General features: G+C 43.7%; 1 protein-coding gene across 1 annotated transcript in view; it reads right to left on the reverse strand.

Moving 5' to 3' along the window:
• Positions 1-4,275: 4,275 nt before the first annotated feature.
• SPEF2 (sperm flagellar 2) overlaps positions 4,276-27,325 on the reverse strand; it is a 161,567-nt gene continuing 138,517 nt past the window's right edge. Inside the window, exons 33-37 of the mRNA XM_057709137.1 lie at positions 23,449-23,541; positions 17,604-17,783; positions 10,689-10,928; positions 10,371-10,493; positions 4,276-4,365 (exon numbers count right to left, since the gene is read on the reverse strand). Of these exons, the coding sequence (XP_057565120.1) occupies positions 4,276-4,365; positions 10,371-10,493; positions 10,689-10,928; positions 17,604-17,783; positions 23,449-23,541 (726 nt within the window). The remainder of the gene's footprint in view (positions 4,366-10,370; positions 10,494-10,688; positions 10,929-17,603; positions 17,784-23,448; positions 23,542-27,325) is intronic.

The following is a 27,325-nucleotide window of genomic DNA, read 5'->3' on the forward strand; positions in this document are numbered from 1 at the left end:
AAATGTGATAATGCCTGTAAAGTACTCAGCACAGTGCCTGACTCACAGTAGACCTTCAATAATAGTAGCTATTATTGTCTATTGTTACCTGTTATTAATATCCTGACCTTGCTATTGGGTCCGTTTTTTCTTAAGCATAATTTAATTCAAATTTCTTCCAACATTGTGTCAACCACAATTATAATTCACATGGATTCTGTCTCTCTCTTTGAACTTCTTTGTTAATGTTTTATATCATGGAAGTGAGTAAGAGAGACATAGCATCTCCTATAGTTAACAGTTCATTGAGTCCATTGAGGGAGAGGGAAAATGAGTTATTCATGTCACAAATTTTCTGTGTTTGCTAAACTCACTCTGCCAGATACAAACTCACTTGTCGTTCAGTCCACATTTGTTTTCCTTGTTCCCAAGGATATCATGACGGTATCGTGAATAACCCTGTAAATTGCCACATTGATATCCAGAGGAGAGTAACTAGGATAAGATTCAGATCCATCTCATAGATGTGAGAGCTGGTGGATGTAGTAATATTTAGTGCCAGAAAGAAAGAAGATGGTGCAAATAGTGGCAGATGCTGAAGAGGGTGACAATTTGGTGGGTGAGTTGGATGAGGATGGCAAGAAGGTGGCCATGGATGGTGTGAACGTCCAATGAGGCCAATGGTATGTTAGCAGGAAATGATTCTGGAAGTAGCTATTTCAAGCAGTCATGCTGATACTTCCTTGACCTATGATTTAGAAGAAACGGTGGCCCCCTTTCAGGTTTTTTCCCACGAATTAATCTAAAACATCAGTCTTTGTTAAAGAGGAAGAAATGGATCTTTGAAATAACTAGACATTGATAGCCAGGCAAGAAGGAGGAGGAGACCTATTCAGGGAAAGAGAGAAGAAGAATTCATGGTAAAGTGGTGAACTTCCCCAGCTTCGCCGCTCTGCTATTCATCTCAGGTGTGCAGGAACCAATGGACATGGTAAAAGAGGCCTTTTTTGCTTGTGCCATACATTAACGGACGTTTTGTTTCCTTTACCATCCTTTACCCAGGTAATCCCTTCACTGAGATGTCGCTAGTGCTGTATTTATTTTAGAAGGAAATAGCATCAGCTTCCCTTCCTTTTTATAGGAAATACTATAATACTATTTTTTGACAGTTTTAAAATGAGTTCTCGGTGATCCCCGAATCTTGTAATCTAACACACACCAAAAGTGCAATGATGTACATCAGAACCATTGCCTGGTAGAAAGGTTGGCTCAGCTGCTCATCATGTGACATGATGGCCTCTTGATGGTTGGCTTTTCAAGACTGGTATTTGGGTTGAATGCCCAGAGTCCTGAAATGGATAGCCTCCTTTGGGAGATTTAAAATCAGGTGAACTCTTAGGTTTAAATTAGATGAGGACCTGCAGGGCAGCACAGGTGCTGCCACAGGAGCGGGCGGGTGGTTTGAAGCTCCAGGCATTTCCCAGGAGGGAGGGAGGAGCCTTCCTGTCCCAGGGCTCTGAGACCAGGACAGGTATGCCACCATCTAAGGAGACAACACACATGTACTAGATGGTAGAACTGGGTTATAAATTTTCTTTTAACACCATGACAATAGAATATAAGAACATATTTGAAAGATGAATTTAATAGGGTTATATGTCAATACTTGTACTTTAATTTTTTTTCAAAGTGGCCTCTATTAAGATAGGGGGAAATGTGATTGAACTAAAGCACGTGAAACAAAGGCTTAGAAGTTTTAGTTGTTTGTAAGTTTAATATGTCATCAGTTTCTTTTAGTTACCTCAGACTCTTCGAAATCTACAGGTGTCTGTGTGTGTGTGTGTGTGTATGTGTGTGTATGCCCATACACAATGGCTTTGACATCTTGGGCTGCATTAAGAGAGGTGTCTTGATGGTGTGTCCAGAGGACAGCAACCAAGATCAGAGACATCATATCCATTTCACAAAAGCAATAGCTGGAGGACGGGATAATGTGTAGGGCAAAAGCAGCATCACAATGATTTGAAGATGGTTGGGCATTCGCTAGAATTATAAAACTTGAAAGACCATCTAGAAGATGAGCTTCTAGAACATTCTTTCTTTCTCTGGCAGAATCTCATGCAGCCTTTGGTTTCAGGGTGAAGTTCTACCCTTGCCTGTGAGAGCTCCGTTTACATCTCTGGGTCATGTTCTACCACCAGATCTGCTCAGTCCTGATGATGACTGGTGACTGACATGGTGGCAAATACCCACCAGGGAGACCTTTGCTGGGTTGCTCTCCTACTCTTTAGATGAGATAATGGGCCTCAGGAGGGAAATTCTGCAATTTCCTTCCTTAACTACACTGTGCAAGAACATTATTATAGCAAGAAATGACAAGGAAATACAAGGAATTATTACAGAGCCATTGTCTCTGCTTTTAATTTTTTTCTAGTGCAGTGTAATGTTGCCTTGCCTTGTTCAGTCCTTAATGAAATGTGCGTTAGTTGACTGCCTGTGTCCTTATCATGATATCTTATTTATCTGAATTCTATTTGCAGGTGTTCCTCATCTCCTTTCTCTAGAATAACTAGAGCTACATGTGAATCAGCTAAGTTGGAATCGTGAAATCTCTGGCTGGGTTTCCTCTCCATCTCCTAAGCTTCTGTGTCACCACCCTCCATCATCGTGAAGACAAGGGTTCTGGGAATGGAACCCACAAGAAGCAGATCTAGGCAAAGCATCACTTCCAAGAAATAGAATACAATTCTCAAGGAAAGTTGAAATTGTCTTCGGATCACTCATTGTTTTAGTGATGAATCAAAATGTGATACGTCTACATGTTTTGCACAAAAGTATTATAACGCAACTTAAAACTGGCTATGATCTTTGTCTTAGGTTCAGGAGCACAGCAATAAAGAAGATACACAAAATCCCTTACTTCGTGGAACTTACAACCTAATGCAGTGAGAGACAAACAAAAGAGTAAACATGCAGCTTGTCAGATGTTGATAAGGGCAATGGAAAAAAAAAATTAATGTGGGGATGAGATGGGTAGGGGTGGTGGGTTATTTCTATTTTGTATTATGGGTTGCGAGAAGGCCTTACTAACAAAGTGTCATTTGAACAGAGGCCTGAAGGAAGTCAGGGGACAAGCCATGCAGATATTTGGAAGAAAATCATTCCAGGCAGAGAGAAAAGCAAGTGCAAAGGCCCTGAGGCAGGCATGTGTTCATTGTGTTGGACAGGGTCAACAAGGTACACTTGTTGGTTAAGCCGAGTGGGCCAGGGGAGAATAGCGGGAAATGAGATCAGAGGCAGCAAGGGGTAAGATCAAGGTTAGGACTTGGACCAGACTCAGCACCACATGGGACTCCAATAGAGGGCTGGAGCAGAGGGGTGACCTGAAGGTTCCGTCTCTTTGGCTTGGATGTGTTGAGTTTGTGATGATGATACGCCATCCCTGTGGTAATCACGTGAACAGTAAGAGGGAAGTTTGGATTTGGGAGGAAGATGGGAATAGAAACATCAGCTTTGGCCCCGTAAAATCATTCATCCAGACTGTGGACAGAGAAGGCTGAGTGCTGGGGCCCTCCAATTCTTAGAGGCTGAGTAGGAGAAGAGGGTCCAGCAAAGATCCTGAGAAGGAGCAGCCTGTGAAGGGGCCCAGAGGGAGTTTCATAGAGGATGTACTGAAAATACATCCTTGCTCACTGAAAAATACAACGGAAATGACGAAAACAAAATCACTTTCTTGAGATTCAAGTAGCACTGAATTTGAGTCACTGATTTATACAAGTAAAGAGCTATACTTGTACATCTATCTACACAAGAAACAGATTCTATTAATGAAGAATTATGAATAGACAATAGGATCATGACTGTACCAGCAGCTGATAACGCAGCCTTCACCTTGGCTAGTAAGATACCCCTTGGGATTTTACGGAGCAAGAGCTACAGACTGTATGCAACCATGCTGCTCTGGTGTGGAGCTTTGGGGGAATTTGCACTGTATCTGCCTCACGTGGATCCTTCTCACAGGGACTGTTCATGACTTACGTGTATGTTTATTTTTGAACATATCGTTCTGGTGCCTTCTATTTTCAGAATCACTTCAAAACGCATGTCTCCTGGCTTTGGATTTTAGCTTGGAAATTTCAGGTTTATTACGGAATATTCTCCGAGTTAAGGAAGACTCCCTTTCCAGCGTCCCTCATAGCCTGGTAGGGGTCATTTCTACACTTACGATGGTAATGTATACAACGAACACTGTGTTTACATTGGATGTTTGGAAGCTTCACTGCCACTCTCTTGTCTTCATTTCTTTTCCTCTGTAAGTCTTGAAGGAGACCTCTCTTCATCACTTCCTTGTACATGCTCACTCCTTTGGAGAATTATTTTAACATCCTGAGAGATTCAAAGAGAAGTTACACATATTAATAAATGAGTTAGAATTAATGATATGTGGCAGTGGTGAAATAGTAGGTTGTTTTTTATTTTTATTTTTTCCTTTGAGAAAATTGTTCTCTGTTTAGTTTGAATCCCACTTTGCAACTTGTTAGTTGTGCCCTTGAAAAGATAGCAAAGATCCTGGAGACTCCATTTCCGCATTTAATACTACCTAACAACAGAGTTGTCATATTAGGTTAAATAACATTTGTAAAAGCACTGATACAGAGTTTGGCACATAAGGGCAAGGTAAAACATCATTTCCCCATCAATGAATAAAAGGAAAGTTTTCTTTCTATTCAAGGAAAGTTCTAATGTCAAATTAATCGTTTATAGATTTGTAGAATTTTAGAACAGCAGATTATTTTGAGGGGGAGATTATCTCATTTCCGTTTTTTTTTTTTTTTTAATATTAGGGATAGAATGATCTGTTTTTTGTCCCCTTAAAATACCCCACTATGTAACATTTTAAATTTAAGATATTATCACGATGTAGGAGGGGTACAGGCACATGTGAAAAATGTAGAACTATATTCATGCAATTTCTAATTTTTTTTTAGGGAAGTGCTTTAAGAGTATAAGTTTCTTTTCTTCAGAGCTGAGTTCCAAAGGTTTCTATTTGACTGCAGTCACTTTACTCACAAAAACATGAGTTAGTTCAGCGTCTGAACGGAACCCCCCACTGAGGGACACACACATCGCTGTATCAGTCACTGCCAGGAACCACAGTGAATCATTTTCTTGAAGGAGCTTTTTCTTTGAAAAAATATAGTTCTCCTACAGCCAAAGGTCAGTCTTGGGTGAGCTAAGTGAAAAAGAACAGCCGCTTGCCATTGACCTTTCTGGTCTTACCCTCCATAGTTCTTACCAACATGTCTTCTTTGCGTAGTATATTATTTGTAATGCCTAATGCTGACTAGTGACTGTCAGCTTGGGGATTAAGGAATGAGCTGACCTGTAATTATTTGACACTCCATAGCATGGAGGAAAATTACAAGCTCTAGATATTTGCATCAGTCTTGGCTAGATTTATGGCTGAAATCAGGGGCCATTATTTTCAGTAGCAGTTAGTGGAAACAAGCCTGAGAGAGTCTGAAAATGTTTAACATACCTTGAAAACACAAAGCACTGAAGCAGCTATCATATTTTGTTATAAAGGAGATGGCTGGAGTAGATCTTAAAGTCAGATACCTTGAAGACTATGTCCCTTCCAGTTACATTCATATTTATAGGTATTTTGCCCTCTTGTAATTGGATCCTGACTCACTTGTTTCTAAGAAATTCTCCTGAGACATCCTGATTTTAACATGAAAAGATTTACTTTTAAATCCTAGTGAATGTAACCCTTAATTTTAAGGCTATATGCTCGATGTACAGGCTTGTTAAAAGAAATCCACACTTATTCAGCATATGTATGTGTTACAAGAAACTACATTTGCTGGGTTGGTATAGAAAATCCAGTGTCCACTTACACTTGTAAATCTCTTTATCAGAAGAAATTAACTGACTTTCCTCAGTAACCATCCAGTGACAGTGTCCTCATTGATCTTGTAACGTTTAACCAAAGCACTTTCTTAATAATTTAGGAACATTCGGTGAAAATAACCTCTCTGTATAAAAAACCACGAAAGTAGACATTAAATAAGTGACTTTAGATTGAATAACTATAAAATCCAACACAAAATCTGGATCTTCTGCATAGGAATTGACCACATGGGTCTTCCTGGGACTTTGGTTTGGGCCCTTGTCACCATGGTGCTGCGCCAGTGAAAGCCTCCTTTCTTTCCAAAGAGCAGACACCGAATTCAGGAGATGACATGCTGGCTTTTTAGTTCATCCACGTATAATTTTGCATGGCTCAGAAATATTTTCTGTGCACTGCAACCACCAACCGACCAGCACTAATAACAATTACTATGTATTGAGTGCTTTCTACTTGTCAAGCATGGAGCTAAGCAGTTTATATAGATTAAGTCATTTAATCCATATGAGGACCCTGTGAGGTGTGTTTGATAATTAAGCCTATTTTACAGATGCGGAAACCAAGGCATTATGAGGTCATTTGCCCAAGGTCACACAGTTAGTATGAACCCAGTCAGCGTGGCTCCTGAGTCTGCTCTTCTAACCACAAAGCCAGGGCCCCCCCATCCCCCCCAAGCAGGAGCGAAAAATAAAACACATCGAAATAATTACGTATACTCGCTTTTTTTCATATGTATTTTAAAATGTTTGCTGCTTCCAAAAGCGAACCTTGTAAACACAGAGCTGTTAGGCGACAACCTTCACTTCCCACTGTTTATAACAGCAAACAACATTTTAACCCGAAAAACCACACTCTAGTTTTTGCTCTACTTATCTTGAAAGATCTTCAAATAACATCACTGTGGTTAAAGTTCATTTTAAAAATGTGATCTATTTACTTGTACATGGATATCTGGAGCAAAAAAATGATGACAGGACGAGAGTGTTGATACTGAATCTTCAGAGATTTTTTTTTCTTTTCCTTTCTTTCTTTTCTTTATTTGCTTAGTGAAAATGAGAATAGAACACCTTACTGGAAAGGGAACCTCTTTCCTTTTTGAAAATCACATTTAGGCTCTTCGGGTCAAAGGCTCAACTTCTCTTGTGTCACAATCAGACGAAGATGCCCTGGTTAGATTACAGCGGGTGGTCCACTGTCCTCTCATCAGATTCCAGGATGGAGCGACAGGGAGGAGATGTGAAGGACCAAGATGGGGAGGGTTGAAGACGCTGACTCAGCAGAAGCACTCTGGCAATGAAGGAATGAACCACTGGACTGACAGACGGACAGACAGATGAACTCTCTTTCTACTAGAGTATCAGGCGATATCCAAGCTGTGAAGCTGCTTCATGGGGGGTCAGACAACCTCCAGCTGGGGGGCTCTCAGCCAGAGGAGTCTGTGCACCAGAGGGGATCTGGGGAATATGCAGAGGTCATTTTGGTCATCAATGCATCAGGGTGCTCCTGGAATACAGTGGGCTGCAGTCCAGAATATCAGACATCCTGCCACTCCGGAGTTGGTCCTGTGCTGTTCAAAACACCAGGAGTGCTTCAGCTGGGGTGCAAGTTGATAAAACTCCTTCCAAAATGAGAGAAATATGCAAACTACCAAGAGCCCTGCTGACTCCAGCTTTCCCTGGCAGTCAGAACACATCTTCAGGGGACTGACCTTCGAAAGCAGTCATCTGTTGGCGGGTTTCCTTTTTCAGGAAATGCCAGATAGAATCCTCTCTGCAAGTCAATCATATTAAGTCATTCTAAAAGTCTCCAGAAGTAAGAATGTTCCCCAAATCATCCTGACTTTGTAGGGAGTTCTTCTCCCATTATAGGAGGAAATAAACGTGGCATTGTTTTGTGGTCCTAATTGTTCTTGGTAATATAAGATAAACCCTATTATATATAATTCTCAGGATTTGAAAATTATTTTACTGGTTTAAAATAGGAAGGCTATGCTCTGAAACGTGGCACAGAATATGTAGGATGAAATGCAGTCGAAAGTGATGGGCTTCTGGAACCCACCTCACGCAGAATGACGGTTGCCCAGAGCAACGCGAAGGCAGGGAGATCCCCGCAGCTGGCAGACTGCCCCCCATCCTTCCTGTGACACCCGCCCACCCACCTCTCTCCTCTCCTTTGTCTAGTTCTGATGTGCTCTGTCCCCACTAATTCCAGGGTAACACTGACTTATTCCCTCCTAATCCTAAGTGAGGAAGAGAGCTGGTCTTTATTAATGTAAGTATGGAGTATAAGATGCCAAAAAGGGACCTGTGACATGTCAGTTTCAATGTGAAGAGTAAATGTTTGTGGCATGTATGAGTACAATGGCTTGAAATATTGCCAACCACATTTCCAAATATTTTGGGTCTCTTTAAATAAAGAGACACAAATGATTTAAAAGAGAGGCCTGTTAAATGTAGAGTTACATGATATGATATGGTTACGAGACAAAGAAACACTTAGGGATGAAGAAATTAATATCACATCATGCCCCCACTCAGAAGCCTGGCCATTCTCCATTGCTTTTCAAATTGAATCTCAGTTTCCCTGTGTGACGTCTGGGTTCTTTGCAATCTGGCCTGATCTCACTAATCCAACAGGATCACTCCAAGCCCTTAACGGTCCGGCCTGCTCTCTGCTTTTCAGCCAGCAGGGTCCCGCTCCTCCACACTGCCCGCCTTCCATGCCTTTGCCCAGGCCTCTCCTTCCACCCAGGATGTGGTCTGCTCCCCACCCCAACAGCAAAATCCACGCAGACCCTCTCTTCCTACCCTCTCGACTTAAACCCCAGCCATCTTTCTAGCGCAAAAAAGTCCTATGTTTTGAATTCCTGTAATTTTGCACTTGGGTGTTTACCTTCTATCATTCTATTGTAATTCCTGTGTGTAACAATTCTCTTGCAAACAAAGTGGAATTTGCTTGGGAGCAGCAACTGAGTTTGGTACTCAAGGTTCTGTCTCCTATGGAAACTTTTATTCCTAGCCTCCATGGTAGAGGCTCAGTATCGAGTAGTTATCTTAACAGCCTTCATTTCTATAGTACTTGCCATGTGTCAGATACTGTGTCCAGTGCCTAGAGGCACCATCTCACTTAATCCTCTCCCCAACCTTTTGACTAGGAATGGATGTCATCCCCACTTAACAGATGAGAAAGCCAGGGTCAAGAGAAAGTTAAGGTCAGGTATCTAGAGAGTGGAGGACCCGAGATTCAGTCCCATGACTTTCTGATTCCAGAAACTATGTTCTGAAATGCCATCATCATACCTCACTAAAGGAAGTGCTTAGTGTCTACTAGCTGGTTAGAAATCAATTTCAATTATTATCAACAGAGGTAATAAAATATAAAAAGGATCATCAATTTAGAACAAATAAATGTAAATACAAAGACATTTAAGTTTGGATAAGTCTCATTTCCAGGCATAGGAGGTTACTGCTGAGAGGTCAGGAGAAATGCATCTTAGATCATTTGCACCTTATCAAAGTGAAAGTGCTTTTTTCTTAACCTTGGCAAACTCTTTTCTGGTCCAATAAGCAACTAACAGGAGGCAGATAGGGAGACTTGATGCTGTTAAGTGTGTGAGGATTGTGAGAGGGTTGTAGCAACCTGCCACACTCGGAAAGGGGGTTACCCCCTGCCTTCCATAGCCCTTGCTGCTGGGGATCCGGGACTTGCCTAGTGGGTGTAAGTTCAGTGCGTGTGGTTGAGATGTGCGTGGTTACGGTGTGTGCGCTGAGACACAGCTCTTTCTCTCTTCCTTCCTTTACTCGGCTGACTTGCTCCGGTCCCTTTGGGTTTTATCCTCAGTTTCCCCATCTTGAACAGTTTCTCTGATGGAACCCTCACTCATTCTTTCATAAGCACTGTCACTGCAGGAGCTACAGAGACAATGTGTACCATGAACAGAGAGTACGGTGACTATATCAGTGCTTGGCTGGGGATCAGGGTCTCCTTAGTTCTCTGTGGTGGTGGGGGCGGATTCTGTTCTCCATACTCTTCAATCAGAGGCCAGGGTCATTTCATGGCGGGAGTAACACAGAACACGAACACTGCCACCCACCCAGCTGTAACTGCCATCTACCTCCAGCCTTCGGTGGTAGACCCAAGTCCTCAGAGTCCCGATGGGGTAGCTGCATGGTAGCATCCCTAGTATTGGTGGTCCTACCCATAGTACTATTCATATTATCCGTATCCTGATAGTCCTAGCTACCATGGTACTGATATACTGAGATTCATCTCTGCTGTGCCTGAACTTACTGCCCTTTGGGTATTGAGGGCTGGCCTTTCGGGCCTGATACTGTTACCAGATCAGCTTCCCCTGACCCTGTTCTGGCCTAGTCCAGCTTCTTCCCTCCCTCTGCTCCTCCACATTTGCGACATCCCACCAAGCCCTGAACCTGAACTCAACCAGATTAAGACTGTATTAGGACTTTCGGGTAATACTCACAGGGATTTTATAGTCTGGGTAACTTGAAATCAGGTCTTGAATAAAAGGATGCTTCAGAAGTACAGCAAGTTCAATTGGCTCCAGATTCTTGGAACCTAGATCCTGAAATACTTTTGTGAAGTTCTTAAAAGGAAAAAAAAAAATGAAGTTAATTAACTTTATGATCCTGATGATGTTAAAAATTTTATTTTCTAAAGGAATCATCATAATATCTACATGATGGTACATTTGGGGAGAAATTCTATGAACATATACTCAAAACTGAGGGAAACTTTTGTTGGGTACAGGTTGCCCCTTTTGTGAAATAATCTAACCAACCTCTGAATAAATGTTCTCTGTCTTTTGGTGGCTGGCAAATCTGTTAGCATCCTGTGCTTCGTTTCCTCCTCGGAACACTTTGAGTAGTGTTTCCATGGAAATCATTTGCATGTTCGCATTTTCAGGGATTTCTTCTTCCTTTTCCTCCCCTTCCTCTTGTAACTCCCTTTCTTCACTTATAAAATTGTCCTCAAGTTCAGGATGTTCCTCGATGGGACTCATGTCAGTAAAGGAGGAGGTCTGTGCAATTAAATGAAGAGAACGTGACGTCTTTCCAGTAACAGAGATATTTAGAGAACACCAATTTTGTCCTGCCCTTTTTATGCCCTGGGGTGCTAGTGCCTACCACAAACTAGCTAAACAAAGTCTAGATATAGAATATGCTGGCTTCCCTGGAAATCATGCTGAAATCCCAGACCAATTCTGCTGGTAGCTGACAGAGGCCTCAGTGTGGGCTGTGTCCTATTCACCTCCATACACGCTTCTGCTCACTTCCCTGCCAGTTACACTGTATTCCTTGATGAAAGGACACTGGAATGAATTGTGTAACTGCGGTCAGACTCTTGCACATGAACCTAGGTTTTTGAAGAGGATTTGCTTTGGAAACTGCCTGCAGTCGAGGTTGTGGCAAGTTAATTTCTCAAGCTTGACAGATTCTAAGAAGCTTTGAGGACATCTGTTTGGATAATGGAGGTTAAACCCGACTAAATAACCAGAAGGTGAAAGAGAAAACAAATTGAATACAGACAGATTGGGATTCTTGTTGCTGCTCTTTGAAACTAGGCCAAGAGCCATGAACTCACATACTGGCATTCTGAGCACAGGAAAGAGTAAATTATTTCTGATGTCATTTCTTATGTATTCAAAACCTGAAAAATATGCCTACCCTTTGATCCAGTAATTATTGATCTGGGAATTGATTCTAAAGAAATATTCATGTGCACAAAAACTTTTGTACATGAGTGTTCATTCTGTGTTACTTACAGCAAAAATAGAAAACCTATGATTCCAAAAATGGGGAATGGTGACATCAGTGACAGTATCGGTCTGTGACAGAATACCATGCTGTCATGAACATTTTGGTTTATACCAAGTGACATGAGGATAAGTGCAGAAAGGAAACAGAACGCAAATAATAAATACACCAGGATTCTCATTTTCTTATATATCTATACTTATTAACGAAAAAAAGAGAAACAGATACATTAAAGAATTGACAGTAGTTACCTCTGATTGGTCAAACAGGTGATTTTTTCTTCAACTTTGTTTTGTACTTTCCAAATTCTTTACAGTAGGTTTATACTTATTGTATTTACTGTAATAAATGTGTGTGTTTCTGATGATGAGGTAATAGATATTCAATGATTTGCTGTAGAAAAATGGGCATTTTCAGAATGTTGACTGGCCCCATGTCAGAGGACATCTGAGGGCTGATTCTCCTTTATTCCAAGGAAGGAAAAATGCTGATTTAGGCTTAAAATTAGAGGAGGGCGCCAATGCCTGTACATACTCAACTCAGTAGAAGCATTAAGTGCATAGATCATGCAAGTTCTTTCCAAAGAGCCACATAAGTCCCATGTATAAAAGGATTATAACACAGCGCAGAATTAAGCCTCTGGTCGTCATAAGCCCCTCTGCAGGATTTGTAGGGGCTGGGGACAGTGCAATGGAGACAGGTTGTATTTGCTCTAGTTCTGTGTGGTCACCTTGCTTTAGCTGGGTTTCTATGTCCTTTGGTAAATTGGGAATTTAATCTAATCTTGGAGGTGGGGGGAGGGGAGAATGCTCTATCAGGTGAAGATTTTGGAATTAAGTATAAATTATCTATATCATCTATCTATCTATCTATCTATCTATCTATCTATCTATCTATCCATCCAGCCTATTCTCCATTTTAAACAACTGAAATGGAATTTGGCAGAAATGTAAAAATAGTCTTTTTGTCTCCACCTAGGAAGCCTGGGAATCATTACACTGGTTACACGTCATTAATCTCCCCTGGACGATAGAACACTGAACGAAGTGAAATGAACATAGTTGAGATGTAGAACATCTTGCTGAGTGAGTGAAGGATGAATGAATTTCTATTCGGTGGGCAGAACCAGTGCTATGTAAACAAGATAGAGACAGAATCTGTGGGTGAGCACATGACTAGCTGGGCTGGATGAACAGGTGATACCAAAACTAAACACAGAAGGAATCTGGTCTCTTTGTACCTTTTCCATAACTAGAGAGGGCCCAACTTCTCAAAGACTTGATATAATCATTATGGGATAAATGGATTGTTTTTATTTTGGCCAGAAGATAACAATTTAAACATTTGAATAAAGAATCCTTAACTTGTTATGTCAGAGGATGTTTCATAAACTTTTGCTATTTTTGCTCCTTAGAGGGTTGGGACACAATAGACTTTGCGCATCATTGGGAGGGGAGTGAGCGGAGGGAGGCCGAGAGCAGGACCAAAGGAGCAGCTCAGCATCCTGGCGGGACTGCAGGGTGCGGGTGAGATGAGGCTCCCTCCAACAGACCGCTCTGAAAGACCACAATTATGAATGTGGGTGGATGAACAGAACCAGGGATGAGGATTTGGATAAAAGCCAGGGCTTCTGAATGAGCAATTATTAGTGGCATCAAAACTCTGTGTGAGTCACATTATCCCCTAAGCAGCGGGGCAGACTGTGGCGCTAGCAAACACTACGTCACCCTCTCAGAGGCAGCTCTCAAGGACTCCCAGCAAACGCACCCCTGGAATGGTGCTTGACTGTGCATTTCTACCCTTCAGTCTGCCTAGTCCCACACCTCAGAAGGCAGAATAGATCAGTCCTTGGAACTAATGTGAACAAAGCATCAAAGAGCAGAATGGGATGAACATTTAAGTTTTTTGAACCCCAAGGCCTCAAACCATCTCTGTCAAGATGCTTTAACAAGACTCTCAAATGTGGGAGTTTCAAGCTCATAATTTACTGAATTCCAATGTCATAACCCCAAACCCCACAGCCAGGATGAACCATTTCCTCAAATATCAACTTATTTGAAGCTTTGCGATGACTAGTGTGGACTCAGGAGTGCTTTGCTCTTGAGTTTCTTTTAAGTGACCCAAAAAGCCGTGGATTTAAATAGGTGGTCTGTGCCAGGGTGAATCAAACAGCGTGAGTAGCAGATACAGAGTAAGGAAGAATGAAATATCGGGGAGATTTCTTGTTGTGTATTTGGAAAGCAAAAGCCGAGATCTGATTAAATGTCTTGGGAGTGAGTACAGTTCTGTTGGAGATGTTATTTCTGAGTAGGACCATTTTGGCTTCCTGGGGTAAGGTTGCCCAGAAACCCAGAGCACAGCTGGAAAGGGCACGGAAAGGAAGCAGCAGGCAGGATGGTGAGGACTGGGAGTAGGCAAGAATGAGGGAGGCGGGTGGATCCTGTATTTCAAAAGCTCCTAGGGTTCACTCCCAGCCAGGAGCAGGCCGTCTGTGCGTGGTATGCAACAGACCTGCACCTCATCCCCAGCCCCCGCCCCGGTTTCATCCCTGTTGTGCAGTGGTTGTGGGACAGTTTCTGTGCAGTGTCCTCAGGCTTTAAAAGAGCTCTTGAGAAAAGTACTCCACGGGAGCTGCTTCCTGGATGGGCACTAGCTCACAGTGAATGACCCACCAGGTCAGGGACAGAGGGATGCAGCGCCTTCCTGTGCTAGCTGGCCTAGTGGCTACCCACCCAGAGAGCTGTCTGTTGCTATGGCAACCATTCTAGCACATGCTTCCTTTTCCTGGTCTTTCCAGCTCATTGCAGCCTCCCCAGTCCTGCTGTTGCCTCTGCCTGGAATGTCTGCTCTCCTCCTCGCTAGATTGGAGATGTGAGTCCATCCTTTCCTTCTCTCTTCCTCTCTTTCTTCCCTTCTTTCCCTGCCATGTTCACAAACACTAACTAAGCATTCACTATGTGCATTCCTGAGCACTTGCTACTTTGGAGGACATAAAGATGGGTAACAGGTTGTCCCCAACTCAAGGTAGAAACAGCAGCAGTAGGATTCAATAGATAAACCACCCCCTGCCTGAATTACTAGTTCTCCTTACTTCCCGCCTTTGCCCCCTACAGTCTGTTCTGTATGTGGGTACATTTTAAATCAAATGACCCTGCCCTAATGACTTCTAATCTCATCTCTTGGTACAGTCAAAGCCAAGGTCCCTCCAGGGGCCCTCAGAGCCCTCCCCCCCTCACTTTCCTGCTACTCTGCTCCAGCTCAGTCCTTTCCAACTACAGCGGCTGACTAGCCACTGGTTCCTTGGGATACCCCAGGCACAACCCCACTTGAAGGCTTCTGCATTCACTGCTATCTTCACTTAAAATGCTCTTCCTCCAGAGGTCTATGTGAAGGCTCACTTCCCCACCTCTCTGGACCTCTGCTTATATGGCTTTTCTGTGACCACCCTATTTAAGATTGCAACTCCCATGCAGACTCCTGTATTTTTCCCTATATTTTCTTTTCCCCATAGCATTTATCACCATTTGATGTAGTTTTTTATTTTTTAAATAAATTTATTTATTTATTGGCTGTGTTGGGTCTTCATTGCTGCACACGGGCTTTCTCTAGCTGTGGAGAGCGGGGGCTACTCTTCGTTGTGGTGCATGGGCTTCTCATTGCAGTGGGTCCTCTTGCTGTGGAGCATGGGCTCTAGGCACATGGGCTTCAGTAGTTGTGGCACGTGGGTCAATAGTTGTGGCTCATGGGCTCTAGAGCACAAGCTCAGTAGTTGTAGCACACAGGCTTAGCTGCTCTGTGGCATGTGGGATCTTCCCGGCCCAGGCTCGAACTCATGTCCCCTGCATTGGCAGGCCGATTCTTAACCACTGCGCAACCAGGGAAGCCCCTGATATAGCCTTTAGTTTACTTGCTTTATCCCCAGGTCAAGGGTGGTTCCCCGTGCACAGAGGTGCTGGATAACTGTTTGTTGAGTAAATGCACAGGTGCATGTGATGGTGCTCAGCCCTGGCAGAGAGGCTCTGGATAGAAATGGGGCCCAGTTGAGGGAGTGCTCAGTGTGTCAGGGGAAGCTTCGTGAATGATCTGGCAGTTGAAATAGGACTTGGATACTGGGGAGGCCTCCAACCTTTCAAGATGAGGAGACAGGTACTCCAGGTGGAGGGAATAGAAAGAGCAAAGGTACGGAGGTGGCAAAGGAAAAGCTATAGACCCCTTTTCTGATCAGTAAGGCCCCATGTTAATCTGTCATTTATTCTGTGTTCTCTCTGTGTTTGGGCATCATTGTCCTGTTCTTTCCCGTATGGATGTGGACAATTAGATGGAATCCCTGTAGGGGAGCAAATTTGACTTCTTCTGCATCCCTTGCAGATCACAGGGCTACATAGAGGGTAGGATTTACAAAGCTAATTCACGAACTAATTGATTACTGCACTCAATGAAATGTTTACTGAGCTCTGTAGCAGTAATTCAGGTTCAGGAAGGCAGGTTTGGGGGTGCAGAACAAGACAGATGGCCCTTCCCTGCCCACAAGGTGCCCAGGGTCCAGGAACGAAGCTGACTCTGTAGAGGTAGTCATCTATGAGAATTAATGTGAAGGGGGAAGCACAGGCCCTATGAGAACACAGGGAAGGGATGCCTGGTACCATTCCAGGTCAGGGAAGGTCTCCCAGAGGACAGATGTTAATTGAGACCCCAAGGCAGGCTGTGATCCATGCCAGAGTTGGGTTAAGGAGGCCTAATCTATAGAGAGATGCAGAAGCATCCCTGGGAAAGTGGCAAATGCAGTCCCAAGTGAAGGCAGACCACATCTAACTCATCATTTACTTCAGAAAATGTAAATGGTCCTCCTGCAGTCTAAGAAGACAGCATTCTTGAGTGGAAAGAACAATAACTCCTTGCTGAACTTTCTGTCACTGTCACTGTTTATGGTGAGTCTACAGCACATCAGGGTGAAGAGCCCCGAGTTGTCGGCTTCCTGGGCAGCAATCTGGCCTTGCCCTGGCCTTGATGGAAGGGGTAGGACATCCTCCTGGTCATCTGCTCAGGGCCAAAATCTAGGGCTGCCTCTAAGAAAGTCTGTGTCTTTTGGGATGGGAAAGCTGTCACAGGAACTTCCCATTTTTTTCTCAGACAACCCAGCATACTGTATTTTGACAAACCTATAGGAAAGGAAAGGGACTGCGGCTAGGACATCTGAGACGTCTGAACCGCACAGCTTTCTTCTCCCCTCTGGGTCCACAAAGAAGAACAGAAAAAAAGCATTCCATCATGAGGGCCACAGCTCTGTCCCCAAAAGGTCAGGTGAAGACTAAAAAGTCAGGCCAATGGGTACCTAATAAATGTATTAGTTAATACCCCGTTCTGAGGCTTTTCTACCCACCCCCCCACCCCCCAAAAAAAACAGGGAATGTCAACCCTTAAGAAATCTACAGGGGGATGTGAGGTTTTATTGGACATTAAGCTTTTCTGTCCCTGGCTGTAGGTGACACAAAGTGCCCGCGCATTTCAGGTGGCCAGGTCTAGGCCTGAAACACTCTCAAGTGTCACATATATATGGGAAGTGTCTGAGGCCTTGAACCTGCTTTACACAGAATTTCCACACAGTGTGACAAATAGCCTGGATTGATACCCAGTTCGTTCTCATTTATCAGAATCAGCACCTCCTGCAAAACAAAGGCTGTCCTTTACAGAGCAAATTTTGGTTCCATCAAGAACCTTTGAGCAAATCTGGATTTTACTACCAAAGCATTTTTTGGATAGGCGCTTCCTAGTTCTTAATCCAACTGAGTAAGTCCTTATCGAAAACCTAGTAAAGCATTGTGTGAGGAACCTGGGAAAACACAAGAGATTGAAAAAAATAGTCTTTGCTCTTAGACGTTTAGGATCTTCTGGAATCCCCTCCAGACCCCAAGGCGAGTGCATTTCTGGACCACAATTACCTTTTCTGCAACAGGAGGAGGCATGTCAACTGGCTGGAAGACATGAGTCCCGACGGCCACACTGAGGGCCCTGTAGACCCCTTCCACACTAACTGGGTGGCAAGCGAAATACAGCAGCATCTGTGTGTAGTCAAGCTGGGGGGGATCCTTCCCACAGTCAGCAAATAACCTAAAGAAAAACTGCCACACAAACGAATTTCAGCCAGAGATAAAGTGCACACGCCTGGGTCGACAGTAGAGGGGTGGGCAATGAGGAATCCCTCCAGGAGCTTTGGAATAAGGTCACTTTCCGAAGACTGAATTACCAAAATGAACATGTAATAAATGGTATTAACTGAAGAGTATGCTAAGTACAATAAAAAACAGAAAAGGTAGGGCTAGAAAAATTCTGATGTTAAAGAAAACGGTGTGCTAATCAATGGTATCAACATACTTAGGAACGAATGAGCTCATTAAGGTGGTGGGGATAATGTGTTAAGTAGGAAAAGGGAGCAAGGACCCCTCTGTCCATCCTCAGCTCCATCCTGACAACCTGGGCCCTGACTCCCAACCATCAAGCTTCTGGTGCATCTCACTCCCTGGGGAGTGGGGAGAGCGGAGGGAACAATGGCCAAAGCCACTGGGACTTAAGCCGTTAGACTCTTTAAACTGGTCCATTTTGCTCTGAACTCCCTAATCTACTGACAGGAACGTGACTTCTTCCAGTGGGGACTCCCATGCGGAGAGTGTACTCATCACTGAATATCAGCTTGATTGGCAAGTCTCTCCTGCATCCTGAATGACAGTTGCCACACAGCTCTAGATGCAGTGTCTTGTGCACTTGACAGTGTGAGGAGTTAGTGCTCCTGAACCTGACAGCCTCTGGGCCCTGCAAAGCCAAGGCCAAGCCCTGGGCAACAGAGGCCACACCTAAGCACCCATGCAGCCCTGTCTGGGGAGGCGACTGGCTCTTCTCAAACACGTGCGTCCAGTGACCTGGAGAATCTTTTTAAAATGTAGATTCTTATTAAGTAAACAGTTCTGAAGCAGTCTAAGGTTCTTCATGTTTAGCAAGCTCCTAGCAAGCCTACACTTTGAGAAGCAAGTGCCTAGATCTAGAGGTAGCATGTTATTCTTGATTAGCAGCAATCCTTACAACTCTGAGCACATCTAATTATACATCCATGAAGATAACAACTGGAGAAACTAATTTCTGATATTTGACAAACCCAATAAAAATTTAAATAAAAACAACTTTGATAGGAAAATACATAAAGTCTGTATGCTTTGAATCAGAAAAGAATTTTAGAGGTCAGTGGGCTTGAAAAACTCATTTATTCAGTCACCCTTTTTATCAAACGTTTACTGAGCATCTGCTGTGGCACGGAGCTAGGCTCAGATGCTTCAAAACATTCTCTGATGGTAAGGCAGCCTTGATCCCACTTTTGGATTCCTTCAGGACCTTGTATTTTGTTCACCTTCCCACTTGCTTTTGGAAATCCTCAGGGTTTCCAGCAGGACTAGGGGTAGGGGGGTACTGACACCAATAGATAACCATGGCATTGTCCTTTCATGTTTATCTCCCATTTCTTTCATATGAGTCATTGAACTTTAGTATTATTTCCACTGAAATGCTTTTAAAAATGCTATGTAGGTGGAAACACATTATTTCCATTAACAAAGAGGCTGAATATGATATATTGAAGGAAGATGTACAAAAATAAATTGATATGTGAACTCTTTCTGCAATTACATAGGCTTGATTTTAAGTCAATGGATGAGACATTCAAAAAAGGTAAGGCCTGCTACGTTCTTAAGATCATTCAAAATGTTGTTATAGGAAGAATTCTAAGAAGGCTTCAAAGTTTCCCACCCCCTGGAATACCCGCTCGAATACATAGCTTGTATGATCCCTTCTCCTTGAGTGTGGGTGGGATTTGTAAATATGATGGGAAAGCCATTTTCAGGAGTAAAGGTAAAGAGATTTTGCAGACACAGTTAAGGTCCTTAATCAGCTGATTTTGAGTTAATCAAAAGAGAGCCCCACCTTGGGCCCTGATCTAATCATGTGAGCCCTTTTAAAAAAGGACCCAGGCCTTCAGGGAGAGATTGGAAGCCAGAGAGATGCTTTCCTGCTGGCCGTGAAGAAGCAGGCTCTGAAGCTGTGAGAGGGCGTGTGGGAGGGAACAGGCAGCCTCTCGGAGCTGAAGTTGTCAGTCTTACGACTGCCCGGGTCTGAATTCTGCCAGCAACCCATCCTGGAAGCCAGTCCTGGAGCCAGTCTTGGAGTCGGCCTCAGCTAAGACTGCAATGCCAGCTGACACCTTGATGTTAGCCTTCTGACACCCTGCGCAGATGACCCAGTTAAGCCATGGATGCACCTCTGACTTACAGAAACTCTGAGGTAATAAATAGGTCTTGGTTTCAGCCACCAAACTTGTAATTTGTAACACAGACTCAAAACCCAACACAAATACGACTGTTTCATTCACTCAACAAGTACTTCTTGAATGTGCAGAAACTTAGACTGCTCCAGAACAGGACTTAGGACTGTTCTAGCCTGTTCTAGGTGCTTGAGATGCACTTACTAGGAAAGAGATAAAGACGCCTGATGTTGAGGAGCTTCCTTTCTAGAAGAGGCAGACATACAATGAAGAATAGATGACGTAAATTAGATAGTGATCATGGAAACACAGGGATAATAAGTAGGTCAAGGAAAGGGGAATTGGAGTGAAGAGTGGGGGCGGGGGGCAGGTGGAGAGGATGAAATTCGGACAAAGGCTGGAGGCGGGCAGGGAGCAGGCAGGTAGGACATGCAGGGGAAGGGCCTCACGGGCAGAGGAGAGTGCTGAGGCCAGTGTCCTCAGGCGGGAGCACGCCTGCACGTGTGATCAACACGGAGCAGGCCAGAGTGGCCGAGCCAGGGCTCAGGAGAGGCAAGGCCAGGTTCGTTTCTTGAGGACTCTGCCTTTTCCTCTGACTAAAATGCAGTGCCGTGGGATGGTTGGAGCAGAGGCTGCTGTGATCTTCCTGGGATCTGAGCCAAGACAAGGGAGACAAGGAGGACCTGTGGTGAGGCTGTTGCCCTCGTGCAAGTGAAGTTGGCTGGCTGGTTCCAGCGGCAGCAATGGGACTTGGAAGAGTGGTCTGATCCTGGATGTACTTTGAGGGTAGAAGTACTAGGATTTCCTGAAGGATCGGACATGGGGTTTAAAAAAAAGGGAAAAGAACTGGGGAAACTTCTAGGGTTTTGGCCTGAGCAACAGGAGGGACAAAGTTGTCACTGGCCAAGACGAAGAGGGCTCTAGGTGAAGGTGGGCAGTGGGGCAGTGGGAATGGGAGATCAGGGACCCAGTCTTGGACACGATGAGTCTGAAATGCCTACTAGAACATTCAAGTGGAGATGTCCAATAGGCAGTTATGTCTAGGAGTCTAATGTTTGGAAGAGAGTTTTGGGGTGGAAATAGGCATTTGGGATTTGTTAGCAAAAAACTAATATTTCAAACCATGAGCCTGGCTTCAACAAATATTAACAGCCCAAAGTAATAGAAGGGTTTCACATGGATGGAAGCTGTGGAGAAGAGATGAAGACAAACCCGTGAATTTGCGTATGATGAGATTGAATTGCCTTTTCTCAAGAAATTCCTACGAATTTTAAAGATACTGGAATAGCTGCTCTTGGTGTTGTGTGGAAAGCAGGGCAGCCAGGCCACGGCTGAACCTCGTCAGTTTTAAGGAAGTGAGTTGTCACTGTCAGGGACAATGATGTGATTGCAACACAGACATGTCTCAGGGTTCCTTTTTCGGATACAACTGTACCTCCTACCCGGTGCCTAGGACTCTGAGGTCATCCGAGGCCACAGACAGTGGTAATTACAGCCTGTCTCCAGGAGCCCTGGTAGCCCTGGATTGTAGAGAACACAGATGACAAAGTAGGGGAGCTGGGCGCAGCCTTAGATTGTAGGCCAAGCCCTCTGTTTAAAACCTTGCAGAGGCCCCAGGAGGTGAAGGGATTTATTCAAGGTCCTACAGTGAATCATATCAGAACTGGGCCCTGGGCCCAGGGATCCTGACCCTCAAAATTCCTTTTCATGGGGAGTTTTTTCCCCTGATTTGGTCTTTACTAATTATGGCCAAAAAAGTAAACTTATTATACCGCTTTATGTTTTCCCTTTGCACACCTTCCTTTAGGATGTTAACCATTAACCGTTGTTTCACCATGTAGAGTTAGCGTGGTTAGCTTCCGTTCAGCTGACACTTACATAGGGTTTACTATGTGCCAATCATGTTCTAAAAGTACTGCACATATGAGCTTACGCTGGACAACAACTCTAACAGAGAGGGGTGAAAATAAATCCACAGCACAGAGAGGTTAGGTAACTCCGTGTAAGACCTCGCAGCTTGTCAGCCATGGCATCTGTGCTTTTAATCCCAGTAGAAGGGCGTTGAGATTTACGAAATGCGGAGCATGCAGTCCATGGGACAGAGAGGGATGGAAAACACCACTCCCTTCTGTCCTCTGGACCACACACACACACACACACACACACACACGTCAGCCCTCCTTTGCCCCACGAGAGCACCTCTTTCTCAGGCTCTGTGGTCCTGCCTCTGCCCCCAACTTTGTTCCCTTCCTAGGTTCATTTTCCAACCGTTTGGGCAGCAGCGGGTGGGAGCCACACCCTTCCTCGACATCCCGAGGCCCCTTCCGGCTCCACTGCCTCGCAGTAGTCCTCAGGGCTGACCAGCACCGACTATCTCCTGCTTTCAGGGACTCCAGGAGTAATTGAAAGGCTCTGCTCTGATAAACATTTCTAAAAACTTCTGGCTGAAAAGGAAAGTGCTTTTCACTTGACATCACATTCAGCCTGCTGGCTTCTGCCCAAGGAATGAAGAACCCGTTTATGTTGTTGGCAGGTTTGTTCACGAAATCATATAGAGACCCTTTCCAAAGCTTTACAGGAGAATTGGGCTCAGTCCTCCAGTTTATAAAACAACCAACAACAACCAAAACAAAAAACCGCCCCTATAACTGCCAGCCTCATGTCTTGGACTTTCTTTGCTAACTCCCTGACCCCTTTCTTTCATCCGCTCTCCTGCTAGCATCTAGCAGAGCTGCTCAAAGACTATGTGTCCAATTGAAGGGAATTGCTCACTTTCAGGTTATAACTGGAGTCATGTTCACTTTCGCACTGCAATTTTGAACTAATGGCTGGCTGAACTGATCAATTGATGTACATAGTTTGCCATCCTGTCTGAATCTACCATTCAACTTTTCTCATATTTTATTGAGCTTGGCTGTTTTGGGTGTAGTGTTATATTTTTAACATTTATACTGAAGTCAGAATGGTTTGAAGGTCTTGCATTCTATTGTGGCCTCAGGGAGAGAAGCACATGGTAATAATGATAACGGTGGTGATGATTTTTTGATAATAATAATCTGATGGATAGTGGGCAATCCTGTATGCAAACTCCTGGAATGCTGCACAAGGTAATCAAAATCAAAGCGGGATGAACAAAGTCGTATTGGTGAAAGGCAGTTCTTATCCAAAACCTTTACAATTGGAAGGACATTTAGCGAAAAAATGTGTTCAGTAACAGTTTATTTGCTGGATGAGAAGAGGGAAATCCAGAGAGCTGTGGATTCTGTCTGGGATCACACAGGGAGTAAACAGGAGGACTCTGTCTAAGATTTTGGCCCCTGCCTCCTCTCCAGACTCCTCTATGCTGCCACCTTAGTGGCACTGTGGGGAGACAGCAAAGGGATCAGGGCTGTGGGTGGAGTCTAAAACTCATTACACGAATGGAAGAAGAGACAAAGAAATTGATCAATGTTACACACGTTTTTAAAGATCTCAGTAATTACCTCTATAAGATGCTCCTGCCTATTGAATGGCAGGGGTTCAAGAGGATTTTCTGGAATTTTTATATCTTCATCTCCCGTAAACCACAGACCAGCCTACACAGAAAATAAATATGAGAATTATTAAAGTTATGCTGAGATGTAATTGTTCCTCTACATCTCCACAGATATCGCAGGTGTCTAGAGCAGTGGCCTCCAAAGTAGGGTGCAGGGGCTATGGGGGTGCTGGAGAAAATCCTAGAACTTCCATTCACATGTGTTGGATCTTATTCGTCTGTAATTTTTATTTTTAAAAATCTGATAACATATAGAACGCATTAGTGTAGTGGTGCACGTGAATAATTTATAAATGAAAGCCCACATACTGGGGCGCTAGCTATATTATAACTGCTGGAGAGGGCGTTGAAGCTTGGAGGTCCCTGCCCTGGATGTCGCCTGCTTAGCCGTACTTTGGAGGGGCCTGCGCCCTCCATCAGCTCACACTGCATGTATCCTGTTTGTGCTGCTCTCTGTTCTCGGAGCCTAGCGCGGTGCTGGGGCATGTTGTCTGTGTAGGAAATCTTTGCTGTGACTACTGACTGACTCAAGAGCTCAAGGGCCTACTTCTCAGTGACGACCCTCCTTCTCATCCCATGTCTGACACCAATTACCAAATCCCTCGGTTCCCATTTGGCGATGACTTGCCCCTCTCTCCCTTCTTCCCGTGCCCGCTGCTGCCACGCTGGTGTACAGCCTAACTGCCTCCATCACAGGCCACTCCAGCATCTTGGGAGCGGCTTTCTATTCCAGTCTTCCTCTTGTTTGTTTCAGCTCAGACCATTCAACCGTATCAATTTTCTCAAAACTTTGATCTTGTCTTGTCATTCTCTGCTCAGAATCGTTTCCTACTTTTGCTCTTTTGCTCTCATTGTCCCTCCTGCCTGAGGTGATTACCTGTCCACCAATGTAAACCTACTCATCTTTCCAGACCCAGCTTAGATCACACCTCCTCAGGGAGGCCCTCTTTGATCTCTCCTCTAAACTCCAATTTGACTTGTTTATACCACACATTTGGCATTCAGTCTGTTCCTTTGGATGTTCTCATTCATGTCTGCTATTGAATACCAGGTATTAATTCCTTGGATCTGAAGACTGTGTTTTGCCAAGCCTAACTTTTATACATGGCAAGCAATTCATATACATAAACATTTTGTTCCCAGGTCTTGCTCCCTCACCATCTTCCAGAGTTGACAATACACCCTTGGCACTGCCTACTGCCAAGAACAACTGGCTGACCTAAACTGACTCTGGCCTATGTTCTGTGCCTTCTTTCCTTCCAAGAATCACCTGTGCTTTGAGAGAAGGCCTGAATGGCACTGGGTAGCTTGTAAGGGGATGTAGCTCCCAGAGGTGAGGCCTGGGTTTTCTTTTCATTTAGAACAGAGGAGTGCTGGGTGGGAGATGCTGGCCACGAGAAAGCCTGTGAGGGAGAAGACCCAGAAGAAGCTAAGGTCCAGCATGGGCTCAGGCTTTGAATGTAAGTGCTTTGCACTGACCAGGAAGAGTCCTTGCCCAGTGGCTAGTCTATGGATGGTAAGTACCACTCCCTGGAGAATAGAGAGATGAGGAACGTAGGTAAGACTTATGCTTTGGGGCATGATGGAGCAACAAAGCTCAGAATCACCCTCCTGCCTTAAACAATAAGAAAAATGACCAATATATACATAACATGATTTTTTTTCAGACATTAGACAACAGGCTACACAGGACAGTAATTCCTGAAATGAGGAGAGCAGTGAGGAGCCCAACTACTGTCCAGGCTACAATGCCAGGAGAGGCATCCAAATAGAGCCTGGAGGTCTTTCTGAGTTGAGAAGATAGATTTGGAGTTGGGGGAAGGCATGATGACTAGAATTTTCAGGGCAAAACATTAGAGAAAGAGAGGGTGAGCCCTAGACATCTGTAAAAGATCTCCTCAAGTCTTGACTGAAAGCCAACCTCTGGACATGTGTGTAGGAAATACCAGAAGCTGGAGAAAGAACCACAGGAAAGGAGTGAGCGGAACAATTCCTGAGACTCACACAGGGACTATGGCTACGTTACCACCAGAGAAAATGTCACCACCAGGCAAAGTGGAAGGACCTCCTGATACACAAGGCATTAAGTGGTGCCCCCAGGAGGATATTGCCTTAGTAGTGGGGCCACATTAGCCCTACGACTAAGGGCTGCTCTGAACTCACCCTTACCAATCTCGACCTAGAAAGGATAAAACTGATTGCCAATAACATTAATGCATGCCTGACAATATTTAAAGGTATATAAAATTGGGCACCCAGCAGTATGAAATTTATAATGACTGGCATCCTATATAAAGATATGCAAAAAAGTCAGAAAATATAACCCACAGTCAGAAGAAACATCAATCAATAGAAACAAATACAGACATACACAGATGATAGAATGAACAGACAGGATGCTTATTTAGCTGCTCTAAATATATTTCATTTATTCAAGGAGATAGAGAAAAAAATGCATATAAGAAGAGAGAAATGAAGGATATAAAAAGACCCAACTTAAACTTCAAGAGATAAAAAATATATTTCAAATAAAAACACACTGGATGGTATTAATAACAGATTTGACTCTGCAAAGGAAATGATCAGTGAACTAGAAGATGAAGGAGTAGAAATGCAAAAAAAAAAAAAAAAAAAAAATTGGAAACAAAATGAATCCAAGGTGAGCAACCTGTGGGACAAACATGTGACTGGATTTTCAGAAGGGGATGGGAGTACAGAAAAAATATTTGGAAAACAATTTTCTGAAAAATTTCTAAATTTGACAAAAAGTACAAACCCACAGATTCAATAAGCTCAGTGAACCCCAAGCAAAAGAAATATGAAGAAAACCACACCAAGGAACACAGTCAACAAATGGCTGAAAACCAGTGATAAACAGGAAATATTAAAAGAAGCTAGAAGGAAATAAAAAGAAACAAGAGATAGGATTCCTAATCATCCTTGATTTCTCAACCGTCAATTCCACATCCAACTGTTTCCATGCACAGGAATTTTCCCTGATCCTTAAAACCAAGAATTCATTCATATTAGTTTTTTTTTAATAGATGATTTTTATAGATTAGGAAACTGTTTCAAAGTATTTCACATACAAGAGGGCTACATGAGAAACAAGAAAGAATCTAAAGAATCTAATTAGAGAACAACTTATATTTTTTAAAAAGTCATCCCTAAAAATGTTAGCAGTGCGAAATGTTAAACGTGAACTGTAGGGTTGGGTTTAAATTGATCAAGCGAGGTTCAGTCAACCACATCCTCCCCCGCTGGATAATCAGGTGGTTTCTCCTTAAAATGTGGAAATGTCCCTTGTGCTCTCTCACTAAAATATGGCCAAAGAATTTTAGGTTAGTTTACTTTTCCTTAAAGAATAAGTAAGTGCTGTGCCGTTTGGCTGCTAGAACATCCGACGCATAAAGCCTATGATAACATGCATTCTCACCGGCAGAAGATGAGTTGAGAGAGTTCACCATCAAAGAATTCTACGTGAGTGTGACTAAACAACCACACGTGACAGAGGCAAGTGTGCGATGGCTGCAACAGGGCTGGGAGCAAAGGCAGACGCACTTTCATGACCGCATGGCTTAGCCCAGGTATACAGCCCCACCAGCTTCACAAGCACTGTATTTTATTCCATTTTAGAAGCTGGGGAAACCAGCACACTCTTAAGTGGGGGTTGCGGTGAACTTGCAATTAGTCAAAAGAAAACAAAAAAGACAAAATAAAAAGCAGAGTAGAGAGCCTTTCCCCCCCAGAGAACTTCATTTCAGTAATGCAGTTGTACTATTTGACTACCGTATTTTAAGATGGTCTTTTCAACAAATCATAAA

Source organism: Hippopotamus amphibius, chromosome 15 (genome assembly GCF_030028045.1).
Source record: "Hippopotamus amphibius kiboko isolate mHipAmp2 chromosome 15, mHipAmp2.hap2, whole genome shotgun sequence".
In the NCBI taxonomy this organism is placed as follows: Eukaryota; Metazoa; Chordata; class Mammalia; order Artiodactyla; family Hippopotamidae; genus Hippopotamus; species Hippopotamus amphibius.